This window comes from Triturus cristatus, chromosome 10, assembly GCF_964204655.1.
Source record: "Triturus cristatus chromosome 10, aTriCri1.1, whole genome shotgun sequence".
In the NCBI taxonomy this organism is placed as follows: domain Eukaryota; kingdom Metazoa; phylum Chordata; class Amphibia; order Caudata; family Salamandridae; genus Triturus; species Triturus cristatus.
In genome coordinates, this window is record NC_140593.1 from 376405752 (window position 1) to 376430372 (window position 24621).

General features: G+C 46.0%; 1 protein-coding gene across 1 annotated transcript in view; it reads right to left on the minus strand.

Annotated features, from left to right (window-relative positions):
* Positions 1 to 876: 876 nt before the first annotated feature.
* Positions 877 to 24621, minus strand: part of CREB5 (cAMP responsive element binding protein 5) — a 1089524-nt gene continuing 1065779 nt past the window's right edge. The window contains exons 9-11 of the mRNA XM_085631606.1: positions 15292 to 15519; positions 12632 to 12740; positions 877 to 1496 (exon numbers count right to left, since the gene is read on the minus strand). Coding sequence (XP_085487732.1) covers positions 1333 to 1496; positions 12632 to 12740; positions 15292 to 15519 — 501 coding nt within the window. The 3' untranslated portion in view covers positions 877 to 1332. The remainder of the gene's footprint in view (positions 1497 to 12631; positions 12741 to 15291; positions 15520 to 24621) is intronic.

Sequence of the window (24621 nt, forward strand, 5' to 3'; positions counted from 1 at the left end):
GCTTAAGTCTGATAAAAGTGCTTTTAGCCAGCTGCTGGCAATCCATTCACAAACATAACAAGAATAGTGACCAATATGTTTTATAGAGCCGCTTTGACAGCTGCATTACTGGGAAGCATACTTGTCTTAAAAGACAAAAAACAACAACTAGACAACATATAAAAGTGATGTGATAAGCAACATTTGGTTTGGTACATTTGCATAGCGACATGTTTCAGTGATTTTGTTTGCAAGGCACTTCTGCAGGCAGCAAAACATCAGCGAATCTTCGGCTTCAGGGTTCTAGGCGCTGTCTTGCAGTCGAGATGGTGAAGTGGCCACTCTTGATTAACCATCATTTGGATATTAAACAATAGTCGGCTGTGACTGAGAAGGAATAACGCGAACAAATGCATTTTTAATGCAGTGACGTCAGGCTGACTCTCACCTTTGAGCAGCATCACAAAGTTTGTAATTAACTTTTTTCTGTAGTGTCTGGTTGTATTTTTATCATTGTTGTCTAACAGTTAAATAACCTCAGACATGGGAAAATAGGCTATGTGCCCACTATCAGATGAGGCATCACAAATGAACCTATGTGTAGGAAAGTGAATTGGGTTGGACGGACACTAGTAGCCGCTCAGAGCCCAAGATCAGTGTGAAAACAGGGTACGTTTACCCACAGACCAGCACTCCAGGTCAAAGACCACCACACCATTAGCAAATTTCTGGTCAGCATCCAATGTAGGCTATGTAGCTAATACAAACCATAAGTGATCACAACACAATGTCACCATTTTTACCTTGTCTTGCATCCAAGGTAAGTAACACTGAACACATCTTTGTTCTGGCAGATGAATGCTTCGCCAACACAAGTGTTTTTTTTTTTTTCTTGTTCCGGGCATGGTGAAATCATAACACATAGGCTGTTCACATCAGATGAGGGAATACTCTTGTTTTAAGTGACGAGGACCCACTGAATTCGTATTTAATACTTTAAATGCCCAAAAGATTTGAACTTGCAGTTCAACACAACTCCATATTGAAGGCATCCGTCGGGGCTGGTGAGAATGAAACCACGGCTATGTACAGTAACAGTTCAATTTACAACCAAGAAATTGGTACCAGATCAAAGAAAGCACCACAAGCGATTCCCAAGCTGCTATGATATTAATTGCATAACTCCCTTTTTGTAGCTAAGTAAAAAAAGACCTTCTTAATAACTATAAAAAACGAAAGCCAAGTCTTTCGCGAGCTCGAGAGTCTTCCAGGAAAGAGTTCTTGGTGTAAAAGTCCCTGGTGAAGGGCTGACTAGGCCACCATTATCTCAAAGGCAGTTCCTGGTGAGCACTTTCAAAGAATAGCGTTCATGTCCGTTCTGTGACTGCCCAGCTGGCTGAGGGTGGAGCTTCCCACCACGTCGCTAACAGAAGAGGAGGTTGTGATGGTGTTATGCTGGATGACTTGCTGTTGAGAACAGGTAGGTACAGGGCTTCCAGCAGGGCTGCTCTCAGGACCTGGTGAAAAAAATACACAGGGAAAATGAAATCTACAGTTTGTCTCAATAAAGAAAATGAGTTCATCACAGTGCTTAATTTGAGCAGGTGGTTGCAGTTAGAGCCCACTAGCACTTATTTTTGCTCAAAAGACTTGGAAAAAGAGCAAGAAAAAGAAAAACACAAGTGGGGGGAAGAGCAGGCAGACAAAGATAGAAGAAAAGTGACAGACGGAGATAGGACGGATGCAAATTAATCTGCAAAACTAAAATAATGGGGTGGGAAGTGGATAGTGATGCAAGAAAGTGGCATGAGGTGGAGTCCAGATTACTAAACCTTGGTAATCAGCAATCCTGACATTTGTAAGTGCCAGTTGTGGGCATCTATGGAAAACTTTGAGTACTGGCACTTATTATTTCATAAATTAAGCACTGCAGCAAATATCCCTCGAGGTACCTTCACTTCTGTAATTTGTGCATAATGTTTACACAATCTTTCTCATTTCTTATGCAAGTGTCTCCCACAAATGGCTTTTTCAATGACTGAACAGAGGCTGTTTCTTCGAAAACAATTGAACATTTTGATACAGCCGCTACTGCTTAAGACAAGTTTTACTTTGAAGTCACATTTGGTTCTAATTTTTGGAACTAGAATGCAGCCATTTTTCACATATGATGATCTTTGTAATGAAGGGCAGTTACAGTTTGGGTTCAGTGCAGTCCAAGCGGGAACAAGTTAAAAAATGGGAACTTTAAAAAGTCAGAAAAAAAAATTCTCTTAAAAATTAAGCTGCAGCTCGACATTTTGCTAATGAGCAAGGAATTGAACACATACATCTATCAACACATTGGCCCTGATTATGATGTTGGGCAGACTCACGTCTGCCCGACACCGTTGCGGATTGGGATCTGACCGATCTCAGGTCGGTGGTTCCGACTGCATCATTTGGATGCGACTGCACACAGTGCGGTCGGAAACATCCATTTTCATATGGTGGCTTGTGCAGTGGGCAGAAAACACCCGCAGCATGAGCTCCCATAGAAAAATGGATGTTTCCACACTTCCCTACACTGTGTGACTGGCACCTCACGATGCCTGTCACACGGTGCATGGATGTTTAGGGAGGCATCATAGGTGCTCCCCAGGTCCAAATGTGGAGGGCAAGGGGGGAAGGGTGCAGTTTCCGAGAGCCAATCCATGTCGGAAAGGCTGACATGGATTGGCTGTCGATAATAATCCCGACGGTGAAAAAGCGGTCCTTAAGGGATTATGAGGTCTTTCCAACTGGCCGACGGGCTCCTTGAGCCCGATGGAACCATGTCAGATTCCTCAAACACTTTAAACTCCAAAAGCCGCCATCATAATATGTCGGTCAGACGTTAAACCTACCATGTCGATCGGAAAGCCTCTGACCAGGGGTCTGAGGCTTTCCGACCAACATCATAATCTGGACCTAAGTGCAAAAGAAGCCCATCTGTTTATGGGAGCTCACCACTCCACCAAGTAGCAAATCGTGTTTTCTAAGTGTTTCGATATAAACAATCAACATGGTATCCCAGCTCAAAATCAGGTCTATGCGTAAGCCTAATGTATATTCATGTTTACATAAGAAATACTTTTGTAGGCTCTTGTGTTAGCCTCACTGTCAAGCCTGTAGCGCTGAAGAATTCAAATTGGAAGCCAGGTACAAAAAATCATTGATTCATTCATGGCTAATTTTAGACAAGGTTCGTACACACGTGGTTTGCACTACGGGTTGTGGAACTCATGGAATTTGACTCAGTGGAATACCGCAGAGTTACAAAAAAACTCCACAAGATTCCACAGAGCTTCGGCAATCTCGAAAATAGGCACATTGCACTGCTTGAGCTGTGATTTAGCACCGGAAGTATGTTCCATACTGGAAAATCTGCATGATCTGCACCACTCTGTGTGCCTGGGGGGACAGCTATTTGAGTTGATTTTGCTGGCATCAAGTAGATTTTCTATTCGAGCGGCAGCCTTCTGACCACAAACAGTCACAACCAGCCGTGACTGCCCACGTTGGAAAAATCTCAAAGCATGTTCTCCTAGCATCAAAAATCATGCTAGAGGAACCAATCTTTGCTCGTGCTCGCCAACTTATGAATTTGGTGCATGCACAAGAAAAAATTCCACCATGTGGCAATTGGTAGAATTTGGCCAGAACTCCGCATTGCAAGAGTAACACAGAGTCACCAAAATTCCGTCAATTCCGCTGACGGAATGCAATATTTTGCCCACCCAAACTCTGCGCTACATATTAAGCAATATTAGGTATCTGCTCAGAAAAGCATTCCCAAAGAGGCACCTAATAGCAAAGTCATCAGCAAAGAGACACCTAATTGCCAAGAAAACTACAAATATGGGCCCATTGCCAGCGTAGGAGATTTGCAAAATGCCTCTTCAGCTAGGGCACTATACATCATTGCAGAAGCACTGGAAGCAACATCAAGACAATCGTTTTTAAACATGTAAAGTCAAACACACAAACATCAAACAGACAACATTAGACATCCAATGCAGACCAACTCAGACTTGCGATGTAGGTGGCTTTCAGAGTGGCCAGCAGAACTTGCCTCCAAGTATGGTCACACATTCATGCAACTGAACAAATATTAAACTACTTAACTAAATTATCAACACTTTGTGCCTGTGCAAGGTGACAAAAAGTGACACAAAAGGGTGCAAATGTTGATAAACTATTTACTTTCCAGTGGAAAACAGTTTTGTGCTGAAAAGTAGCCTGTAAAGTAATGCAAAGCAGCACTTTGTGCTGCTTTGTGTTACTTTAAGGCAAAGGACATCCCAAGGGTAGTTTATAGGCATTTACCTGCAACTACCCATGGTTTTTAACACATAGCCTTAGCTACTAACAATGGTAGACAGGGCGTATTGCAAAAAACATGCCACCTCCTAGTGACAGGTGCTAACATGGAGAAATGTATTAATGCCACCTAACGTTTCCAATATTGTATGGGTGTTGCACTGTACATAACATACACAATGTGGGAAAAGTGTAACCTTCCAGTACAAAACTAATTCTGGACATCACATACACACACACAGATACTCACACACATGCACACACACAAACACACACTCACACACAGCCTTTTTCAGCGCCGCACAGGGGGTTATAGCACTAGCACCATATATGCGTACATATGGCTTTGCACAGTTGTGCAAAGGTTCCCCCATGCACAATGCAGCACGCCAATTTTGGTTGCTGCGTTGCACTGTACAACCTTGTAAAAAATCTGCTCCTCCAGCTCTACACAAGCATCACAAACCAAACACATGGAACACACAAGTTTGAACACCATAGCTCAGACATATCATATACCCAGCATCAACATGCTCGGATAACCTCCAGGTGCTGGGTAATGTGAATATCTACCCTCTTGGAAAATGTATAAGCAGTTAGTAAAGCTCTTCATCTTCACCTCTCGGACATATAATCACATACACACAGTTCAATGAATAAGATACAAGCATCTCCTTGAAAGGTGTAACAAAGCACAATAGCCCCAACAAGTCATCACAAATAGAATCAGACTGATCTAAGGTGAAACCTGGGAACCATTTGGAAAGTCACCCATGGACAGCCTTACCAAAGGTGCAGTGTGTGTCATGCAATTACTAATGGCTTAACATAAAAAAGCAAGTTAAATTCATGCTTAGAATTAGACTATATTAGCTAAGGACAATTCTGCCAAGATCTTCTCTTATGTGGATTTAAATATTTTTTGTGAGGGAGGGTGATCGAGTTCTGCCTCCTGCTTTCAGGCTCCCCAAAATGTGTTTTTCCCAGTTTATTAACTGTTGTTCCACTAGTCTAGAATTCTGTGATAAAAATGTGCGTATTGTAGGCATCTTTGGTATAATGGCGCCATGCTGTGGCCACGTTGGCCCTGCTTGCACTAGCATAATGGTGCCCTTTACAACCCTGAAATAATGTTGGCCATGGCATAGTGGTGGTTTCTTTTTGCATATTATGGACAACTTCTGCATGGCGGCGACTAAGTCTTGATTTAATGCCGTCCTTGACGTATTGATTGTAGTTGTTGGTATACTGCAGGGCTTCCCTCGCATGCTGATGATATGCCCAGCCCTGGTATGATGCTGTACATATACTATGGTGTTAATTCATGGCTCTGTGTGGGCATCATTGGAATGGCGATATCAACAGCCATTATAATACTGACTCTGGCATAATCGTGTAATTGCTAACATATTGTGTATATTACTGGCATGCTGGATCTAAATAACCGCTGGTGTAAGGCTATACTTGGCACACTAGTGATATTTCTTTGTATAATGTGGCCATCTTTGGCATGTGGGGCCCACCACCTGCATTACGGTGGAATTTCTGGACTAGGCTAGATATTCCTGGCAGCAAATGGTGATACTCTCGACTTCAAGCAGGATCTACTTATGCAGGTCAGTAGTGGATGCAAGTAGTTTGTAAAAATGTAAAGCTAATATTTCTGTACCAAACATAGGGGCCTATTATGATCGCGGGCGGATCGGTAGCGATCCGCCCGCCAAAACTCCGTGCCCGACGGCTATTTACCCCCCGCCACATTAGCATGGCAGGGGGTACCGCGGTGAGCGAAAAGACCGTCTGCCGCAATCGTCACGATTGCCTGCCGGGCGGAAAAGGCCCACAATATGGTGGCGGTGCAATTAGGATGGGTGCGTGGGGCATGCCTTTCCATGGTAGAGACTCCGCCATGGAAAGGCATGCGGAGAATGCCTTTGGGGCCTGTTGCGGGCCCCCGGGTGGGTGGATGCCTGCATTTGGGGGGTACCCATGGTACCCCCCTTCATTGGCATGCACAGAGTGGCAGGCACCGAGCGGTGCCTGTCACGTTGTGCATGCCAATGCACAAAAGCCATATTTTGGATTGTGGCGGGTGCTGCTGACAGCACCGCCCGCCGTAATGCATAATATGCCGGATGCGACCGCCAGGGTGGCAGGCGCATCCTAATTGGCATAGCGGAACCGCCGCACCTCTGGCGGTCGGTCCCGTTTACCGTTACGGTGGCGAGCGGACAAAGTCTGCCCGCCATCGTAATGGGGCCCATAGTTTTACTTAAAATGAAAAGCTGGCATTTGAAGACAAAATATTGTTTGTTCATGCAAATAGCATGCTTTTAATTGGAGGACCAAGATTACTTAAAATTAAAAAAACAATAGGAAAGCTTGCATTTGATAGCACAATATGTGTAGCTTCAGAACACTGTAAAGCTGATGTTAGGAGACAAAATTATTTCATTTTCAAATCTAAGTTAAAAGCTGATATTTGCAGGAAGGTTCACGCTTAGCTTGGAAGCACTGATGGTGCTGTTGCTTCTACGGTGCCAGAGGGCACTCATTGTTATTTCGTGACTCATTGGGGCATCTGATCATTTATAGCAGGGATCTCCAGACGTTTCTGTGGCGAGGCCTCTACATAAGAAAGAATTACCTTCCCTTGCGATGTAACCCGTTAAACTATTTAATGGTAGATAGAAAACACTCCCAACATAGATGTTAGAATGTAAAGGCTTTTTGTTTGGGATAGGTTCAAATATAACTGAACAGACATGATATTTAATAGTGCATGCCACAGCATTCCTCCAAATATTACATGAAATGTGTACACAGCAGAATGTAGAGCACAGGCAGCAGCAGTACAAGAATTCCCTTACACACTGAACAGTCACAAGACAGCGAGGAACAGTGCAAGTGACCCCAACACACAAACAAAAAGTAAAACATAGATGAAGTAGGTATCTCAACCACACAACATTTGCAGCAGAGATGGTAGTAATGTAAGCTTGCCCCACAAGCAAAACAGGTTCAATATGGGAAGCAGCAATACAAGTTTGCAAGCTTTCCTAACAGATAGAACATGTATACTTTGGGCCAATGAAAGCTATGTGAGTTGTACTGTGTGGGGCAAATTCAGGCCTGTGGGACAATCAATCTGCGAAGGAACCTTCAAACCCCTGAAGTGTGTGCTGGAGAGTGGGCGGCAGAGGAGGCCTACCTTGGGTACTCTTACCCACAAAAGTTTATAGAAAGGGTGGCAAGGCCTGTTCATGGGCTTGAGGTAGGGGTAGGTTGCTGGGGTTTTGGTTACCCCATAGCCTTTTCTTTTATCCATTGAACCCTTCTATTTGCATTCCAGATGCTTAGACTTGCCTACAGGCCCTCAAAGCCATCAGATAGCCTGGGGAGTCACTTAGTTACAACTTATCATCAATGATAATCTTCTGATGCCCAGAGACCCATAGGCACTAATCACATCATCTCAGGCAGATCCAACATTCAGCCATTATAGACATTCATCCAACTTGGAGCATGTAAATCTGGATGGTTAGGCATCCATAGGCTAGTCTTCAGGTAGTCCACAAAACCCTCAGCTAGTTCTTAGCCAACCTCAGCTGGCTCGCACAATTGCTGAGGGAACAAAAGGCGACCATTAGACAAAACCCTAGCTGGTATTCAGATCATCCACTGGTCTCCAATAGCCCTCAACTGAATAATGTACCCACAATGGCAGCAACCAGCTTCTCTGTGCTGCCTACCTTATGGACATGGGGAATGGCATGCCAATTTAACAATATGTATTGTGGAAGGCAACAAGGTGCATTTGTATAGATAAACTAATAATTAACCTATATATGTCACACAATACAAATGACATTTCCATTTAATGGGATTAGTGCCCAACTCAACAGCATTCTTTTTATCAACATCCTAAGAATTAAAATTGAATTTAGCACTGCAAGGTTTCAAACATATACCAAGCAGATTAAAAGAAGATGTTTATGTGTGTACGTGTGTTTGTGTGTGATTATATTTGATTGTCACAAATAAAGTTGTTCATGTTTTTGTTGGTCTTTTTCTATTTTTTATGGAGCTTAAAGAACTACACTATTATATTTTAGTTGTTCCTATGGACAATTAGTGAAATGACAGAGCGCAGTCCCTCTAAATTCTTTCTGATGGCCTGATGGCTTGCTGAGTCTGGTTGCCAGATAGAAGTATCCAGCAGAGCTGCCATTGATGTTTGAACACTTGAACAAACCTATACTAAAATACACAAGCGGCACAGGGCATGAGATCCATCAGTGGAAATACTCTACTTGGGTGCCACTAACAGGTTGAAGTGCTGTGGTGTGAAAAACTATTGAAATAAACAAACCATTTCACAGGTGATGGGCAATTGTTAAGGCAGGGGGGCGCAAATCATGTTGATAAACTGCAAAAGTAAAACCAGTACTTGAGTACTGTTAGTCAACTGACTACCACCAAAGAGGATATTAAGCAAAACAGCAGATTCTTCTATATAAGGTATTGTGCTTAATAGCACTGTGGTGCAAGTTAGCACCACACGGGTAGTTCATGGTGACCTGCGCTGATCTGGGTTATCACAAACAATCAGTAACAAATAATAACATCATATCTCTTATTTTGTATCATGCATATAGATTTTAATACCAATCACATCCAGCTGCTCTCTGAAACAACATTCCATCAAGAGAATCGTAGCATTACATCAGTGGAGTCATAAGTAGGACATGTGTACAAAGCTTGGTACTCAATTTACCACAGAAATGTGCTAGTGCAGGGAGATGCTACATAATGGGACGATAGTTGTGGAAATACTGCACAAAACAAAGGGGTGTCAAATAGAAAGAACCTTCTTTCAAATGCCTATTATCTCCCACATAGGAATGGGAACAAATATATACATATTCATGGCTTAGAATGCCATTGCACGGGTGCATAGATTTAAGACCGGTTGGTGGGATGATGAATCTGGAGGTTTGATGGACAAGACTACTAGAAATTGTCACTTTCACACCAAAGCTGGAATCAGGAAAAAAAATAGAAAGACTAGTCCTCGTTAAGATTACGGACACAGATTAATTTAGATTGGCCTTTGTGAAAGAAAAACGTTGTCACGTTACACAATTTTTTACCCTATCGCTTTATGTAGATCGATTATGACTCACAATTTTGCATTTACATCCAGCTACAGTTTTCAAATGATGAATTTAAACACGCAAATAATGACATGAAAGTAGTGGGTGTGGTTTCAGAGGACAATCAATGTTATAGATAGAGGCATATAACGTATGGGCCCGATTTAGAGAAAGAGAGAGTCATACATCTCCAAGTGCAATTCTGGTCAATGACCTGCACAGCTGCAGATTTAGGACCTGGAAATCACTCAACTTTTCTAAGTTAAGCTGGGAAACTTGTGAGAGTTATAGCTTTCCAGGAATAATCCTGGACTAAAAATCTTTTTTCGCTTTGGTGGAACCATTCCCCCAATTTGTAATTGTATGCATTGTAGAACCATGCCTTACTTGTGGTGAAATGCCCGCCGTATTGTGCTGTGCATATTGTTTTCTCCATGGGGAAACAATTTTCACCTGTGCAGAAACCCCTTGTCCTACACTCTCATAAATATTGGGTGTATTCCATCCCCTTTCCATCCTGGAAATGGGCTTCCTCCTCCCGTCAGGAGTAAATCTCTGAAGAATTCTAGGGTGTGAAAGGGATGGACTAGAGTTTTAGAATATCCACACCGGTGATCCCAAACATTCCAGGAAGATACACTTTGGAATAACCGCTTCCAACCCTCTAAGTGGGATTTGCTCCTGTGTAATATTACATACACATTGGGTGAGATACAGTGCATTACAGAAATCATTTTTGGCCCTAAGGCTTGTAAACAGCATGCAGTTGTAAATCCAACCATCCGTGCAAAGTCAGTCAGACTTGAAAGCACACGTGGCTTTGTGTACGAGTCCCCGTGTGTTCATGGTGTGGCGAAGCTGTTCTGTATTGTGCAGCTAACAATCACCAGTCTGCTTATGCGAAAGGAGACATCTACAGCGTGTGGTAACAATACATATAAAACTATCAAAGAACCAAACACACAGAAAATTGGGACATCCGTGCCCATAAAGTAGCTAAACCTTTAAAAGAAAACTCAACTTACCCGAAACGTGGCGGCATTTGAGTAGTTGTACTCATCCTGTATAAAATGGAAAATGCCACTTTTAACTTATTATTTTTAAAACTCTTTAAGCAGCTTCTCTGCAATAGTTCTCCCTGTCCCGTTAGCAAGCTTCTCAAAGATTAAATAATCAAGGGAGTGACTCCATCATGGCCAAATGGCCTCACTGTCACAAATGTCATAGCTAGTGGACTACTATCAATAGAATAACTTATAATGATTATTTAAAGTGATAGAGTGTGGGATATGCTATAATGTTACAGCAAGCACCTGTTGATCAGTTTTCACAGCTATTACTTGTTCATCAGTGCCCACAGCTAGTACTTGTTCAACAGTGCCCACAGCTAGAACTTGAAAGTGAATGCTGATTGATTTGGTTGACAAAAAACAGCTACTGTGAGTTTGAGGAGCGATCAAGTAGTACATAGCATCCACAAGCTGCAAATGAAAATCTGATTTTAAGGGCCCCTTCTCCTCCTTTACTCCTCTGTGCAGCCTGAGAGTCAATTGTATAATTCTTGTGCTGCACAACAACACCACTGGGGCAAAAAGGTGATGAAATACAAGTCAGCAGTTGTAGATGTGTAAGGTAGAGATATTTCTTCAGAGATGCTTTGAGTACAATCCCCAGGTACTGCAATTGGTCTTAAAGTGCAGGGAAGGGCCAGGGTCTTCTCATGAGCTGCCATTGTAAATCTATGTTTTGAAGAGTGTGCACCCTGAATATGGACCCCAGAATATCAATGTGAAACAACGAGTAAAACAAATCACAAAAAATATTGAAAGGTAAGTCTAGGTTTTCTATACCTAACTCCACATATATGTACCTACAGAGTACGTATATCTTCAAGGTGCATAGTTGTAGAGTTAGGAATACCAAATCTAAACTTCCCTATATATATTTATCTTTCAAGATTTTGTCCCTCGATATTCTCTCCTAGACATTCTTGTACCACAATATTCTGGAGGTCGATATTCAGTGATACAACCTGTTTCAAGCACATCAAACAGGAATCTCCTTTTGTGATGCCCTTATGCCAATATGGACGCTTCCCAGGGAGCAGAGAAGCTGATTAAAGAATTTCAAGCACATGATCCTAGCAAAATATCATGTTATACAGCTTAAACTACTCTACGTTGAAACAACACACACCCGAATGCAAGTGAGGCCAGCGCAGTTTGCCAAATTGTTAAAACCTAATATAAACGTGTAAATACTCATGTCTTTCAGAAATATGTGGGAGCATGCTCCATTAAAATTTTTTATTTATAACATGTTCTACTGGCTGCTAATGACAAAAGAGATTCATGTTTTCATGAGGCAAGTTTGCTTAAAGGCCTGCAGAGAATATTACACAACTTAAAAAAAAAAAGAAAAGTGCCAGAGCCTTTGTCCGGAGGTAATCATAGTTAGCTGCACCCATTGCCACTGGCAGGGCTGTCAAAGACAGTACTTACCCAACTACTAACCATCACACTGCTACACGTGCGACAATTCAGACGCTACCAGGCCCCCAAAGCTAAAAGAATGGCTTGGGTGGCAGGTATTAGTTGTTTTTAATGTATATTAATTTGATAAACAACTGTTGTTCTGCTCATCTCTAAATTACACAAGCAGTACCACCATGTGGCCGTTGTCATGAGTGCAAGTGCTGATAATTAAATGCTGTTACCAAGCACCGGATACCACTGGCTCAAATTAAGCACAGACTCAGCAGAATATGACTTCATTTTTTTTAATATTCTGTCTAGTGTTCCCCAGGATAGTTTGTTCTTGTGTGAAACATCCTACAATTGAAGACTGTGTGACACAATAAACAGCCCCTGGCTGCTTTCCAGGATCTTTATATTTGATGGCTTGAGCAATGCTGTATCTGAAGTGGAACTGTGATGATAGGAGATAGTATACAAATTAGTACCACTACCACCACTCTCTGTGGACATACTGTTGCCCCACCTACTACCCTACTCCCTAGACAACAAATAACAAGGTATGTAGTCTCTAACTTATCCCGAACCCCTTTTAAGCACTACATAACCCCATGCACATGGAAACACCCTGCCATGGTGATTTTCATCTGTCAGTAGCATTTGTGCAATTATGATACTTACTTAGATATCCCTGTGATTCTTTTTGCATGGTTGTGATTGGACAGTCTTTATGCGTTAATAGCAACTGTTTCAGCTGTGAAACCTCATTTTTCAACATGGAAACTTCATTCTGTGAAAGGAAAAGAGACTTTCAGTCAACATGTTCTGCAAACAACCATCACTCTTCTAGATGAGTTCATCAAGGCAATGTGATAATCTGATAGTATCATTGTACCCAAGATCAATCCATTGTTTACTTGATAGGCAGTAAGCAATGATGTGTAAGTACGGCTTTGGTCTTTAAAAGTGATGTGCCTGAGATGCAGTACATGTCATATCATGAACGTGAAATCCAGCAGTGGTGCAAGAAGTATGAATCCTGCCACATGCAAAAAAAAGCACTTTTGCCTTTGGCGGACCCTCTCCTTCCAGTAAAAGGGCCACATTTGCCATTATAAGTTGGAGACCAGCACTGCCAGTTCGAACTCCGTCTACTTACATTCTACTAGTCTGTTGGGTGGTAAGTGATAAAGGTAGTAGTATCTTGCCATGGTCTGACTCTAAATCATGAACAATATCTTTAATGGCTTGTTCTTTTAATAAACATGATTGGCCTTGCCATAGCCTGTAAGCATGCATGAAAGAAATGTAATGTGACAGATTCCCTATATCTTTTAGTAAAGGGAAGGAATTAAGCCAAATTAAAACACTGGAATATGGAGCACACCATTGAAGACAATGGAATAGCTCCGATCTTCCAATGGCTGGAAAAAGCCCAGAGCGACAACATTTCAATGTTTGTCTTTCAAAGCAACAGCTGTGAACAAAGGCCTCACAAAGCCTTTGTTTTACAAATTAGAACAATCTGGCCTGATGGGGCGGAATGTTCTAATAGCCTTATAGTCCGCTGTAGCTGGGCTATACCAGCCTTTAAAGGCTTGCTCCCTTATTAAAGGCCCTCACCTTCGGCTCAAGCCTTTAATGCTGGAGCTGGCCTTTAATGGCTGGTATAGCCAGCTATGGCGGGCTATAAGGCTATATTAGTTCAGCATCCAATTGACAAGAGGCAGATTCAGATAGCTACCCTTTCATCAAATGCAAAATCAATTTCATGCCAATCTCTACTAATGTTATTTGAGGAAATTCTATGGCTAGGTCATGACTTCTACATGGAAGGCAGTACAATAAGCTGAGACTCGTCCACAGTTGAGTTTGTGGAACTAAAATAAATCCAGATTTCTCTAGACTGAGGTGTCTCTGGAACCACCAAAATCTGGCATGGAACCTTGGGTCATTGTTGCCTGGCTAACTGACATCTTAATTAGATGAGGGTTTTCTTGATTCTGGTGTTGCCTGTCATGGTTCCTATCAACAAGAGTCATTTATAGGATATCAACAAAGATCCCAATTTCATTATGGAAAGGCCAATCACAAACAGTTAGTTTAAGATACCTGTTCACCTCTTAATGGACTCTTGTCTGAGCCACCAGTCATCCAGGTGATAATAGGAACGAAAACCCTGACTACTATGCCACCTAAATTCTTTGGTGTGACTCATACCCATGACATGTCCACTGAGTGAAATGGTCAAAGATGAATAGTATTTTAAAAATGAGTACTTAAAAGATAGAGGACATATCTTTCGCCTACATGTATGGCAACAAAGAAGAAATCTCACAGAATATTAGATTTTCCCAACAAAATATTCACTAGACATGTTTTCAATTATTTATTACTGTTATTCTATGTGTGTTTGTAAATCACACTTTCGCCCATGAGGGTATACTGGCACAGAGCAGGTGTGTCTGCCTAGCCTTGGCAGGGGTAGGTTGTTTAATTGAAAAGGCAGGTTTTCAGCTTCTTGAAAAACTGAAGAAGTGAGGAGAAAGCTCTGATGTGGAGCGGGAAGTAGTTACACATTTTCAGAGCAATGTAAGATAATGCCTATGCTCCTGATTTGGTTCAGTGTATGCGTCATAGGTGTGTGAGTCGGAATCCTGGGTGGTTGGTGGAAGGAGATGCAACTCTTCAGGTAGGTGGGGCCTAATTTGTGTAGTATCTTGAGTGTGTGTGGGAGGAGTTTAAAATGAGTGCATGTGTGTATAAGGAGCCAGTAGAGCTGTGATGTGAGCTCTGTGTGGGAGGTTGAGGATGATTCTGGCTGCCGAGTTCCGTAAGGTTTCTAGTCTTCTTTCTGTTACAGTGTCTAGAGCGGCAACGTTTCAATTCATTTCTATAACACCTTGCATATGAATTCATAAATGTTATTAACCGCAGCATACAGGATGCAATAACCAATAATATCGAAGATAATTACCGAGCACGTCCATCATCGAAGGCTACCAAAACCTGACCTTAATGTAAAATGAGACAAAAATCTACACTGTTCACATACCAAGGCATGGAAAAAGTAACATTAAATCCCATCACCCTTGTCCTCAAAACCTACACCATTTTTTTTTTTTAACTTTGACATGTGAAAACACGATCTGTAGGCCTTTTGAGTTTTCTCTGGCTGATGCTGAAGAGAATCTCCTCATTAGTAGGTCAAGATTGTGTCTGTGTTTTCATTCATAATTTTATGTTTTTTTTGTAAACAAAGTTCCTGTATGTCCGACTTGTGCAGAAAATGCCTTCACTGTAAATAGTGGCTCTGTGTCCTCGAGATATATAGTACACACCTGAAGCTGCATGTTTGTCTGGGTGAGTTCCTCTGCTTTCTTTTCCAGTGACATCACCCAGACCTTCCTCTTCTGTCTGCACCGTGTGGCAGCTGCTCGGTTCCTTTCCAGAAATTTCCGCCTCCTCTCGTCTGGATCCTCGTCCACGACCCGCCTTCGGCGGCCTCCTGTAGGCTGAGGGGACTGTATTGTCTGGGTGGGCTGCATCTGCTGCGTCGCTGGGGAGAGCTGGCCAGAAACATGGCAATACACATAAATGGCAGCCATTGGAGGACTTTTAAAAGTGAATATGACAAAAACAACACATTCAAATCTGACAAAAGAGGGCGGAGGCAATAGACCCACTCACAATGCCAGATCTGCACTTTCTATATTTTAATAAGTAATACTTCAGCCTCTGAGAGTATATTCTGAAGTAGGAGGAGGTAAATTAATCTCTTTTCACACTTTTTCTCATGCATTTTGGTCTAGAATGAATTTACAGAGTTGTATCAGCAAAGAATCTGCTCTACAGAAACTTGTTGATGTTATAAAGTTGTTTTGCAACTTTCCAACATTTTTATATGGAAATGTGTTCAATTGGATCACTTTCCATGAAAACATTGCAAAGGTTTGGTGGAAGAGCATTCATCGTGTATGTTTAACATTGCCTGACACGCGAACCATCTGAAGCCAATGTGTGCATTAAAGTCAGTGGAATGATTGAATGTGTGTGTTCCACCAAGTCACCTAAGCTGCTATAATTTTGAGAGAAAGAGAAGAGGGCATTATTGGACACTGCCTGGTCTTTAAATACAGTTTCCCTAGGACCCCTTTTTGAAAAAAAAAAATTGGTATACATTATTAACATTCGCCAGTCTGTCATGAAACTATGGGTAAATTCCAGGCAAAAAACTAGGAAGAAAGAAGTTATTTGGTTTGAGGCTACATTATTGAATGCTTGTTGTTTTTAGTTCTTTCTTTCAGAACAGCTGTTAATTCACTACTTTGGTTGGCCAGCAGGTTGGGCCCCACACATCGGCCTCAGCATTCACTGTTACTGATTACTAAAATCCTATTCTACAGAAGTCAAAGCTGGGAAGCAAAGAGGTGTTTCACCATGGTGTTGCAATGTCCCAACTACTGATCAATGCACCCAACTTTAGAAAAACATGGCTGACAACTCTTCATCTGAAAGCAGTCACTGAGCATGTTAATCATAGTTCTACAGAGAACTCACTCATCGAGGTCCCTAAATCAGGCCTCATTACTTTTGCTTTCTTTATGTCTCACAACTGTTGGTGGAAGGGCTTCTTCAACCTAGGAATAGACTAGAGTAATGGAATGCCCTTCAAAAGTCCTTCAGACTGACACTGTGAGCAAAGAAAAGCAAAAAGTAACAAACATGATCCGTTTCTCCTGGTTATAATAATGTCATTTCAGGCATGAATTTGCACAGCGCCTGGAGATTTAATATACATATAATATGCTAAACAGGTACAAACCTTTTCCTTAAAGGAATAGATCTTAACAATATGTGCATTATGCTCAATAAATGTTAACAGGCAATAGCACCAAGGAAAGGACCAGCCAGACCGGTACTCTGATGGTAGGCTAAGGGGCTCATATAGAGCTTGGTGAATGCAGAACATTTGCCATAAAGTGGCGTATGTCCTGTTCACCAAAGTCATGATTCCTCTGGTCTATCAAGAGTCGAGGGGAGCATCAGGAGGTTCAGTGGCAGAAACTTTTGAGCGACAATCTGTCTGCTGCTGTGCCATTTCTATATGTATGAGTGAATGTCTACCCTTCAAGAGTGCTGGTTCCATTGTACATTTTTCCTGCTCTGGAACGCCATGGAAAGCCTGGTGATCCAGAACAGATAACCAACTAAATGACCCCCACATGCTGGGAGGAAGCTCCCAGAGTGTCAGGGCCATTTCTTTTTTGTTTTTCAATAGCAAACTCTTACTTTGGGAGTTTGTTTTTGAAAAGCAAAATACTTTGCCATATTAAACACGGTGCCCGCTCTGTAAAGCTTCAGGGCCTTTAACGGAGTCAGTGCAACAGTGACTCTACTTTCAACCGAGATCTCTGCCTGCTTAGCAGAGATCTATTATGGAAGATGTTCTCTTTCCAGGGAAGCTGAGGGTTTCACTCCTCTGTCCTTGCAGACTGCGGTAGCCACTGTATACAAACATGTACAAAGATCACAATATCTCAGCTAAACGGAAGCAGTTTCAAAACACCTTTCTAACGAATGCATAAAATACAAAAATGTAAAAAATAAATAACATGGGGCCTCATGTAGGAAGCCTAATACCGGTCGGTAACGGCCGATTTTCGGTAAATATACTGTTACCGACCGGTATTTAGGCTTTTGAGATGTAGGGGGATCATTTCATGATTCGGTATTTACCGAATCGGTAAAATTACCGATTCGGTAATTTTACCGTTTCGGTAAATACCGAATCATGAAATGAGATGTAGGGGGAGTGTGTGGTGGGTGTGGGGATTCGTTATTTACCACCAACTAAAGGTTGGTGGTAAATGACGAATATGTGTAAAAAAGCATTTTTGTGCACGTTTAAGTGTGCAATGTGGCAGACATACATGCCCTTAGGGCATGTATGTGCGCCACATGTGCACACATGGCCGAATCAGGGGTGCAACAGGGTGTCAATGTGACACCCTGCCACCCTTGCATGTGCTCCCCCCATTACCGAATCGGTATTTACCGAATCGGTAATGAGGCATACCTTCCCATCAATGGGAAGGTATGCCTCATTACCGAATCGGTAAATACCGATTCGGTAATTACCGAATTTTTACGAATCGGTAATTTTTACCGATTGAATACCTACATACGAGTTACCACTTCTTAAATACCGAATCGGTAAAGTTCGGTATTTAAGAAGTGGTAACTTGTATGCTACCTACATATGGCCCCATGATCTTTAAATCTAACTTTGTGATACTTCCAGTTTCAACTGTACAACTCTAAATGATAATAACATCTGAATTATTTTCAATTTTAAACCTCCAGACCCATCTGTTCCTTCATTCACATATTTATATAAGTTTCGGAAAAGTTGTAAACTGCATCGTCAAAATTGGGTGAAGCAGCAATTTTTGCAGTTCGTTAAGTTTCGGAAGAAAAATTCTCCTGCTAAACGATTGGTTTTTGCTCCACCTCTTCCTTCAATCCTAGATTTACCTGAATATATTCCAGCCATTTTTTAAATTTCAAACTTCAGAGACGCACAGGAAAAAAAGCCTACACCACTTCGTACCCCATGTATCACTGGGGCAGCCTGGATTTTAAAACCCATATCCCAATACAGTCCATACTCCAGGCCGTTGAATGTCAGACTCAACCCTCGTCTTTCAACATTTTAACCTTTGCAAATTACTTTTCTGCACAATGTGCTCTGTGCTATAGAAAACCTTGATTTAAGTAACCAAAATAACAGGGCAGTAGGAATCGAAATCCACAGTAAAGCATGTTGCATAATTTCACCCACAAACACATTTGTAATTAAACAAGAAAGATCAATTGAAAACTGCCTGTTTTTAGTATTTCAACTCTAATGCCAGTGCAGAATATAGACTTCTGCACAATCAACTCAGTCACATGTGCAACACGTGATGCTAACAATACCTGAGCAGGAGGATATTGCCCCTCCTGTGCATGTCTGAAGTATACAAGTTCACATCCCAATCCACGTCACCTACCATTCCCACTTCCCAGTTAACACCAAAAAATGGCCAATCATGATCACTAAAAAAAAAAAAAAAATTAAGGACACTGATATGTTTACTCTATCCCAGATGCTGAAACCCTGAACCCAGAACAATGGATTTATTGCGAAGTTTGAATTAAACTTCACATTTAATGTTGCATGTATTAATTAATGTGTAGACTCTAAGTACTGATTGATTGTTCGTATTCTCGCTGTTGGGCACATATTTACTGCAAAGATGTGTGTTATGTTGTAGAACGTCAGAAGATCAGACAACACCCGCCATATTTACACACACGGCGAATGGGAGCCTGGGGGGCAGCCGAGCACCGCGAGGTCTGCCGCCCGGGCAGGTTGGGAGGGGGGAGAGGGGGGCGTGGCCGAACGGCCATTTTGTAGTAAATTGGGCTACATTTGAGGGATAGCCCAAATGTAGCCCAAATCCAGGGGCAGTAGCCCAAGAGGTATATAAGTAAAACGCGCGATATCCCAGCCACCATTTTAGACTTGGTGACCTGGTGGCTGGGTGCGCTAGTGTAAAAGTTTTCTTGCGTGTATTAGTAGGTGAGAGTAGGTGTATTTAAAGTACCTGGAGGCATGTCTTGCGGCGACTACCGTGTCCTGGAGGCTATCCGGTTGTTGAGCGAGGCGGGGAGGATGGACTTGCTGGTCCAGGAGGCCAATTGGACGAAGCGCCCGGCGAGGCGCGCGTCCGCGGGGGTGGCGGCCGCCGTCGCGGCTTGTTCGCCACCCGGGAGTCCGTCGCGTGTGGCGGTGAGTGTTCGAGGCGGCGCATATGCCAGGAGCGCCGCCTCCGGGTCTGCGTCGGGTGTGGATGGGAGTGTTAGGGGCCTGGAGGCGGGGAGGGGGCGGGGACGAGCGGCGCGACGGGGGACGGCCCAGGCCGCCTCACGTGAGAGGCCCAGGTCCTACGCGGGCCGCTCCTCGAGCCGGGGAGCGGCCGTTGCCATGGTTACGGCTGGGGCGAAGAGACGCTCGAGCGAGGGCCGGGCAGGCCCGATGACAGGATCGCGGAGCGCGCGGGGGCGGGCGGAGCGGGAGGAGGGAGATCGAAGGTGTGGGGAAGGCCCTGGCGAGACGGCAGCTCAGGAAGGGGTTTATGGGGCAGACACAGCGGGGAGACACGAGGCCCCGAGTTGGGAAATAGCGGAATGGGGGAGGGTGGTGGGGGGGCGGGGGGGGGGGGCGGCTCGGGTCTGGCTGGGAATAGAGTAGATTGGCAGGATAGGCGGCAGGCGGCGGGGCGGGGGAGGGGGGGGGGGGCGCGGCCTTAAGTGGGGGGGCGATCGCATCGGGACAGGAGGCGACAGGGGGGGAATCGGGGAGGGGCGGGGGGGGGCGAGAAGGGAGCTCAGTGGGGGGGAGCATAGGGGTCAGGGGCCTGGCGGAGTGCGACGACGGAGGGTGGGGCCCGGTAGGGGGGGTCCTGGGGGGGGATGCGACAGGGGGGGAATCCCCCGTGTTATTTGAGTCAGAGGGCAGCGAGAGGGACTGGGACGGCTTGGATATTTTTGAGTCGTGGGCGGAGGGTTTGGGGGGGGCCTCGGGGGTGGGGGCCGAGGGCGCAGGTACGGGGGAGATGGGGGGGAGGGGGGGGGAGGCGTAGGGGGTGGCGCGGTTGGGGGGGGGGGGCCGAGCGGGCAGGGGTTGGGGTGGAGTGGGCAGGGGGAGTGGAGTGACGGGGACGACGGAGCTGGGGAGGACGTCGAAGTGGGGGATTTGAGCGCGGTGGGCAAGGCGTGGGTCGCGGAGTCGTCGGGGGCTGGCAAGCGGGGATGGGATGGGAGAAGGAAGATAGGTCGGCCCAGCACACCAGACCATTCATTTTCTTTGCAGGTAGCGCAGCGACAGCAGGAGCATCGCGGGGTACCGGACTTGGCAGGGCTGGGAGCGGCCTGGCGACGCCAAGGAGAAGGGAGGGTGGAGCCTCGGGCGGCGTGCCCAGTATCGGCGAGGGATCCCGCCGCGGCTGGCACAAGTAGGCCCGTGACGGGCTCGCCAGCCCCAACACCCACGGGGTCACAGCGCCCCGGGGGACAGCGCCGGAGGAACGCTGGAGAGGAGACTTTGTTTGTATCACGGAGACAGGTGGCACCACCAGCGGGCAGCGCTGAGGGTGCGGGGCAGGAGACTTTGGACTATGAGGAGGAGAGTATGGAGGAAGGAGAGTTGCGTGAGGTGGGAGACGGTAGGGACGGGGGGCCGAGTAATGTTGTGGATAGTTTCTTACAGGTGTCACGACGCCAGGCGCAGCCCACGGGTCGGACATCCAGGTGGGAAAGCAGCTCGGCCCCCAGGACTGGACGCCGGGAGGAGCGACGGACGGAGACATTGGCGCCAGGTAATGCACATTTGCTCGGGCGGCCAAGGATGGTGTCGAGAGGGGTGGGGGGGGTGGGGGCGGAGGGGGACGTAGGGGAAAGATTGCGCAAAGGTACGTATGTGGTTGATGTGGCTGTGGGCACGGACGGCGTAGGGCAGGGCGACAGTGGGCAGACCAAGAAGGAGGGGACAAGTGAGAAGGGAACAGGGGACGCAAAGGCAGAGGAGACAAAACTGGAGAGTAAGGAATTGAAGGTAAAGCGGTTACCATATATGGGAGTGACCAAGCCCTTGGGGGCGCACTTGATGTTGACTACAAAGGAACGGATCTGGAAAGGGGAATATGTGGAGATACTCAAACTCCTGCACAGGGAGGTCAGGGCGAAAGAGGGTTCGAAGGAAGAGGAATTTGAGCTCGCAAAGAGGCCTAAGGTGCCGCTGACAATAGAAAACTGGACAGCGGCTTTTCTGATATATGCCAGCGTGTATTGCGAGAAGTTTCCGGAGAGGTCAGTGGCCATGTTCAAATACATGGACGTTATTAGGAAGGCACAGATTACGGGGGGTGGATATGCCTGGGCTCAGTATGATGAGGAATTCAGGGCACGCATGGCATGGGATGCGGAGGCAAAATGGGGAGAGCTGGACACGGATTTATGGCAGCATACCATGGGCCTGGCGGGGTCGGGGAAGACTATCTTTACTGCCAGCGGGCTGCCGCTTGTGTACCAGCCCTTTCGAGGGGGTCCCACCCGCGGGGGGGTGGGGGGAGCCGGCAGAGGGACGACAGGAGACAAAGGGGCTTGCTGGGACTTTAACAAAGGCCTATGCATGAGAGAATATTGTAAGTTTCGGCACGAATGCTCGGGCTGCGGCAAGCGACACCCGCTGGTCAAGTGTTGGGGGACACAAGGTCCGGGCCAGAGCGGGCAGCATTGGCAGTCGGGAGCCCCTAAGGCTGGAGCCCAGCAGCAGTCACAGCAGGGGGGGGAGGGAGGGGGGCGAGAGGGGCTGGGGCGAAGGGCTCATACGCCGGTTAGGGTAGAGCAGTTGATGGGGGCGTTGGGGGCCTATCCGGACAGGGCGGCGGCGGAAACACTGAGATTGGGGTTTCAAGAGGGGTTCAGATTGGGGTACGAGGGGCCGAGGGTCCGGAGATGGGCAGATAATTTGCGATCAGCAAGGGAGCATCCACAAGTGGTACAGGCAAAACTAGACAAGGAGGTGCAAGAGGGCCGCATGGCGGGACCATTTTGCGAGTGGCCCTTGCCCAATCTGATTGTGTCACCCATTGGGGTGGTACCTAAAAAGGAGGTAGGCCAGTTTCGCCTCATTCAGCATTTGTCATGGCCAGAAGGTGAGTCGGTCAATGATTTTATTGCGGAAAACGCGGCCACTGTGTCCTATTCATCGGTTGACGTGGCCATGGCACTGGTGGTGTCCGCGGGCGCAAAGGCTCAGATGGCAAAGTGCGACATCAAGTCAGCTTTCCGGTTGCTGCCAGTGCATCCAGATGACTGGGATCTGTTAGGCATACAATTCGGCGGTCACTGGTATGTGGACAAGGCATTGCCGATGGGCTGCTCCATGTCCTGCGCACTTTTTGAATGCTTCAGCACGTTCCTACAATGGTTGTTTACGGAACGAACGGGTCACCAAGGTGTAACACATTACTTGGATGACTTCTTCTTTGTCGGCACCTCAGACTCCGCGGACTGCCAGAAGGGTCTGGACAGCTTCCATGAGATCATGGGGGACATGGGCGTGCCGCTGGCCCCGGAAAAAACACAGGGCCCCAGTACGGCACTGGCATTCCTTGGTATTGAGTTGGATTCGGTACGCATGGAGGCGCGCCTCCCGGAAGAAAAGAAACGGAACATGTTGAGTTTGCTGACCGAGGTGTTGGCACGACAGAAGGTGACAGTCAGGGACATACAGGTGTTGCTGGGACATCTCAATTTTGCTTGTAGGGTGGTCAGAGTAGGGCGGACTTTCTGCAGGCGACTGGGGCGCGCACTGGAGGGGCAGAGGCCTCCGCACCATCATGTGAGGTTGTCAGCAGGGGTGAGAGAGGACTTGCGCATGTGGCAGTTTTTCCTGCACCAGTTCAATGGGGTGCCTTTGATGAGGGAAGTGGACATGGTATGGGACGTACAGATTTTCTCGGATGCAGCGGGGAGCAAGGGATTTGGTTTGTATTGGCAGGGGAGATGGTGTGCGGAGCCCTGGCCCGGGGACTGGTTGGAGGGAGGCAGGAGCATCGCGTTTTTGGAATTTTTTCCCTTAGTGGTGGCAGTCACACTGTGGGGGGTTTTGCTGGCACACAAAAAAGTCACGTTCAGGATAGACAACATGGCAGTGGTACAGGTGGTGAACAGGCAGTCGGCGCGGGATGCGCAGGTGCTTAAGCTGTTGCGGGTTTTTGTGCTGGGGTGTTTGAGGCATGATATTGCGTTTCGCGCGGTGCATGTGCCAGGTGTGGACAATGACATTGCGGATGCCTTGTCTCGTTCACAGTGGGGGAGATTCCGTGGGCTCGCCAAGGACGCGGACGTGAACCCGACCAGGATGCCGAACCAACTCTGGGAAGTAGGCAATACCGGATGCTACAATTGGTTCTAGGTTCATTGGCGCGGTCAACGAAACTAGCATACAGGGCGGCATGGGAGGAGTTTGTTCACTCAGGGGCGAGATGGCGGGCTTCGGAGGCGGAGAGACGGGAGGACGTGGTGCAATTTATTCTGGATTTGGTGGAGAGGGGTTTGACAAGGGTGACTATAGTGGGCAAATTGGCGGGGGTGGCGTTCGTCGGCAAATTGTTGTGGGGTTATGCGCCATCCGCGGGGGAGCTGGGGGCGCGGATTTTGGAAGGCTGGGCGCGGGAATGTGGGAGAGTGGCCAGGGTGCGGAGGCCTCTGTCCTGGGAACTCTTAGGTAGGGTGATAGGGGTTCTGCCAGCGGTGTGCTGGGACGGTGGGGAGGCCTTGCTGTTCGCCACACTCATGTCTTGGATGTTTTTTGGGGCGTTTCGGGTATCAGAGCTGCTGGGGTCGAAAGGGGACCGGGGTTTGATCTGGGAGGAGGTATCATTTGGGGATCGGGTAGTGAGCATTTGGCTGCGAAAGGCAAAGACAGACCAGAAGAGTCGGGGGAAGTGGATTACGTTGAAGAAAGGGCGATCTCCGGGGGTGTGTCCGTTCCGCTGGGGTATGCGGTGGAGGGCGTGCGCTGGGGGTCTGGGGGGACTGGTCTTCTCCCATCAGCA